This window comes from Entelurus aequoreus, linkage group LG01 (genome assembly GCF_033978785.1).
Source record: "Entelurus aequoreus isolate RoL-2023_Sb linkage group LG01, RoL_Eaeq_v1.1, whole genome shotgun sequence".
In the NCBI taxonomy this organism is placed as follows: domain Eukaryota; kingdom Metazoa; phylum Chordata; class Actinopteri; order Syngnathiformes; family Syngnathidae; genus Entelurus; species Entelurus aequoreus.
The window spans coordinates 10,033,480-10,038,479 of NC_084731.1; the positions used below are offsets into that span (position 1 = coordinate 10,033,480).

Genomic DNA, 5,000 nt, shown 5'->3' on the forward strand with positions numbered 1-5,000 from the left:
AAGAAACAACCCTTTTGTGTGAATGAGTGTGAATGAGTGTAAATGGGGTGGGTTGGTGCACTAATTGTAAGTGTATCTTGTGTTTTTTATGTGGATTTAATAAAAAAAATTTAAAATTTAAAAAAACAAAAAACATACTGATAATAAAAAAAACGATACCGATAATTTCCGATATTACATTTTAACGCATTTATCGGCCGATAATATCGGCAGACCGATATTATCGGACATCTCTAGTATATATTCCCAAATTTCAAGTATATCAATCTGTGCTTTGCATGTTGGCCTTCGGAAGATAGGTATCGATCCAATATCGATTTAAAAGGCAATAATTTAACAACTTAATCTATACTAGAAAAAATAAATCTTTAGATTTAAGAATGGCAGACTTCATGTGATGTTTAGCACTTTTAATATAAGGACATTAAACGTTATACAAGTCTGTTTGCCCGTCTGGTGGGTAATCAAAACAAAAATGGCGGATACCCACCATGGTTGAAAAAGGTCATACCAAATGCCAACGCCACAAGGCAATATCTCTAATTACAACACAAAAACTTTCAGCTACAGCACGACTGCAAAAGCCACAACAAATACACACTCCACAACACAATAAGAAGCCACAACTCAACTCTAACCACCAAGAATGCAACGGACAAAACGGAAGTGACAGCGGAACAAGTTCGCCGACAAACCAGTTTCAGACGGAAGATTGAAAACAGTTTAATTAATACTTGCAGTATATTATTATAGGAAAAGTTTGAAAAAATCTATATTTATGACGAAAAAAGGTCACACTTCACCTTCTTTATTACACCCCATGTGTCGCCCAAACTTGTCCACTGTCATTCCCGTTATGCGTTTATTAAAATAAGAGTAGTAGCAGGTTATACCACTCATTCAATCTGAAAATATTTGGTTGCACTTAATTTCTAAGGTATATTTACTCCTAATTCAACCTGAAGAGATGTTGGTTGCACTTAATTTCGATATCAACCTGTTTAGTTGGCCATACTCTCTTTATACACGACTTTGCCACTAGTGGTATACACAGGCTTCATCTCGTGGTACCCCTATATTCAAACACAGTTGTACTATTCAAACTGTGTGTAATATTACAGTGGCCAATATATTAAATATTATTGTTAAACAAAACCTCTGCTTTGTTTTTAATGAATACTTGGGCCTACTACGCAACTGTATTTTAATGTTGGTCGTTATGGCGGTACTTGGGGGGGGGGGGGGGGGTACAAGTTTGAGAACCAGTCAATCTAAAGAAGGAAATGCAAAAAGTCTGAATCAATAGGTAATATTATGATTACAGTATTTGATGTGAATAGTAGTACTATTCTATACTATTATAGTATAGAGCGGGGGTCAGCAACCCGCGGCTCTAGAGCCACATGCGGCTCTTTAGCGGCACCCTGGTGGCCCCATGGAGCTTTTTCAAACATGTTTGGAAATGAAAAAAAAATGGGGTGACATTTTTATTTTATTTTTGTTTTAATATGGTTTCTGTCGGAGGACAAACCCGACACAAACCTTCCAAATTGTTAGAAAGCCCACGGTTTAATATTGTTGTGCTTCACTGATGAGTGTATTTGGTGAGCGCCGTTTTGTCCTACTAATTTCAGCGGCCCTTGAACTCACCGTTGCGTGGACTGCGACTCAACGAGTTGGTTTTTATGCATAACTTTCTCCGACGCTGCCACATAAAGACGTGTTTTACACCACCCCTCCTTTGTCTCATTTTGTCCACCAAACGTTTTATACTGTGCTTGAATGCACAAAAGTGAGCTTTGTTGATGTTATCGTCTTGTTATGGAGTGCTAATCAGGAATATTTGGTCACTGCATGACTGCAAGCTAATCCATGCCAACATGCTATATAGGCTAGCTGTATGTACATATTGCATCATTATGCCTCGTTTGTAGGTATATTTGAGATCATTTCATTTCCTTTACTTATGTCCTGTGTATTTAGTTTATTTTTGTTTCATGACACATTATTTGTATGTAATATTGGCTACATTTCTGATAGTTGTTTGTGCACCATGTTGTTCCAGACCACAGCAAACATTACCCAGCTTGCAAAGATTGTAATAAATCCATCAGAAGAAGACGGCCTGCCGTTTCCTTAAACTTGGACACACACGTCTATACCTTTGTAATTTCCAGGAGTTATCTCACCCTCTGAGAAGTTTTACTAATGTTTTCCAATGCTGTAAGAATGTGTAGAATAAATATTACATTTCAACATTTCTGTCAACGAAGATTTACCTGCGACACAGTCATTTTGATAGTAAGTTAATATAGACACTTACATCATGTGTTGCCTTCATTATACAAACTCCATTTCCATATGAGTTGGGAAATTGTGTTAGATGTAAATATAAACGGAATACAATGATTTGCAAATCATTTTCAACCCATAGTCAGTTGAATATGCTACAAAGACAACATATTTGATGTTCAAACTGATAACAAATGTTTTTTTGCAAATAATCATTAACTTTAGAGTTTGATGCCAGCAACACGTGACAAAGAAGTTGGGAAAGGTGGCAATAAATACTGATAAAGTTGAGGAATGCTCATCAAACACTTATTTGGAACATCCCACAGGTGAACAGGCAAATTGGGAACAGGTGGGTGCCATGATTGGGTATAAAAGTAGATTCCATGAAATGCTCAGTCATTCACAAACAAGGATGGGGCGAGGGTCACCACTTTGTCAACAAATGCGTGAGCAAATTGTTGAACGGTTTAAGAAAAACCTTTCTCAAGCAGCTATTGCAAGGAATTTAGGGATTTCACCATCTACGCTCCGTAATATCATCAAAGGGTTCAGAGAATCTGGAGAAATCACTGCACGTAAGCAGCTAAGCCCGTGACCTTCCATCCCTCAGGCTGTACTGCATCAACAAGCCACATCAGTGTGTAAAGGATATCACCACATGGGCTCAGGAACACTTCAGAAACCCACTGTCAGTAAATACAGTTGGTCGCTACATATGTAAGTGCAAGTTAAAACTATCCTATGCGAGGCGAAAACCGTTTATCAACAACACCCAGAAACGCCGTCGGCTTCGCTGGGCCTGAGCTCATCTAAGATGGACTGATACAAAGTGGAAAAGTGTTCTGTGGTCTGACGAGTCCACATTTCAAATTGTTTTTGGAAACTGTGGACGTCGTGTCCTCCGGACCAAAGAGGAAAAGAACCATCCGGATTGTTATAGCCAGCATGTGTGATGGTTTGGGGGTGTATTAGTGCCCAAGACATGGGTAACTTACACATCTGTGAAGGCACCATTAATGCTGAAAGGTACATACAGGTTTTGGAGCAACATATGTTGCCATCCAAGCAACGTTACCATGGACGCCCCTGCTTATTTCAGCAAGACAATGGTGTTACATCATCGTGGCTTCATAGTAAAAGAGTGCGGGTACTAGACTGGCCTGCCTGTAGTCCAGACCTGTCTCCCATTGAAAATGTTTGGTGCATTATGAAGCCTAAAATAGCACAAGGGAGACCCCCGGACTGTTGAACAACTTAAGCTGTACATCAAGCAAGAATGGGAAAGAATTCCACCTGAGAAGCTTCAAAAATGTGTCTCCTCAGTTCCCAAACCTTTACTGAGTGTTGTTAAAAGGAAAGGCCATGTAACACAGTGGTGAACATGCCCTTTCCCAACTACTTTGGCACGTGTTGCAGCCATGGAATTCTAAGTTAATTATTATTTGAAAAAAAATAAAGTTTATGAGTTTGAACATCAAATATGTTGTCTTTGTAGTGCATTCAATTGAATATGGGTTGAAAAGGATTTGAAAATCATTGTATACATCTAACACAATTTCCCAACTCATATGGAAACGGGGTTTGTAACACTTGAATAAGTCTTTTAATTTTTTGCGGCTCCAGACTGATTACTTTTTTGTATTTGTGCTCCAATATGGCTCTTTCAACATTTTGGGTTGCCGACCCCTGGTATAGAGTAAAATATAACTACACAGCCAAAAACAAGATGCCTGGTAGGGCTTAGGCCTCCTCCCCTGTCCCCCCCACGGGGTTGCACAGGTAACAAGCATACATTGCAAGGAAGTAACGACGTCCATCGTCCTGAAATGAGAGGACCTACCTGAAGAACAGGAGATGAGGAAAACGGCAAGGGCCAGTTTGGTGGCGTCTCCCATTTTCCATTCGAATGTGATCCTCGGATAAAATAAATGTATATATAAAAAAAAAAATTTAAAAGTGCCCCAAAATCCTCAAAGCGGCAGAGTCAGATTACTGCAGCAAGGACTGTCTGTGCAAAAAGGGCATGTTTTCAACATGAGGATAAATCCAGTGTATCCAGGGTCATGCTAGAGGAGGGGGGTTGTTGTTATGGCTTTGTGGCTTGTGCAGCCCTTTGAGACATTTGTGATTTCGGGCTATATAAATACACTTTGATTGATTGGCTATTCCCACGTTTACAGCACAGCAATGGAGGGCGACTACTCCGCACTCACGCCAGCTTTAGCAAACATAGAATATGTTGCAGCATCGTTACGAACACTTTGCTGGAATGACTCTTTTTTTTTGTTATCAGAACACCGCCACAGCCGGGCGGAGGCAACAGCCATCGGACTGCGAAACGAGCGCACTCTGGGTCAAACTTGTCCTCTGTGAGCTCCGTAGTCTTGCATTAAAAACGTGCGAACTGGCGATTATTCCCAGCAAGGCGCACAGGAAAGAGTGCTTGACAGCGTCAGTCGGTGATAAAACTGTGCAGGGGACGCTCAATTCCGTCCCGGCAGTCCGACGGAGCCGCCAGGCCACAGTCGAGGATCGGTCCGCTCCAGAAGGCGAACACGGCTCAGGCAAACCTCTCCCGCTCTTCGAGAGACATCGACGGAAACGCGCTATTGTTTGACGGGCGCGACCACTGAGACCTCCGCTAATCCTGGTGATTAATGTGGCTCTTCTGAGTTTAGAAGGCGCTGCTTCTCCCTGCTCCGTCG

The 5,000-nt window shown here is 41.0% G+C and overlaps 1 protein-coding gene across 2 annotated transcripts in view; it reads right to left on the reverse strand.

The window, feature by feature from the left end:
- Positions 1-5,000, reverse strand: part of LOC133648070 (activin receptor type-2A-like) — a 112,113-nt gene that overhangs the window by 106,958 nt on the left and 155 nt on the right. For both annotated transcript variants that reach the window (XM_062043850.1, XM_062043853.1), the window contains exon 1: positions 4,136-5,000. This exon is cut by the window's right edge. In XM_062043850.1, coding sequence (XP_061899834.1) covers positions 4,136-4,190 — 55 coding nt within the window. In that variant the 5' untranslated portion in view covers positions 4,191-5,000. The remainder of the gene's footprint in view (positions 1-4,135) is intronic.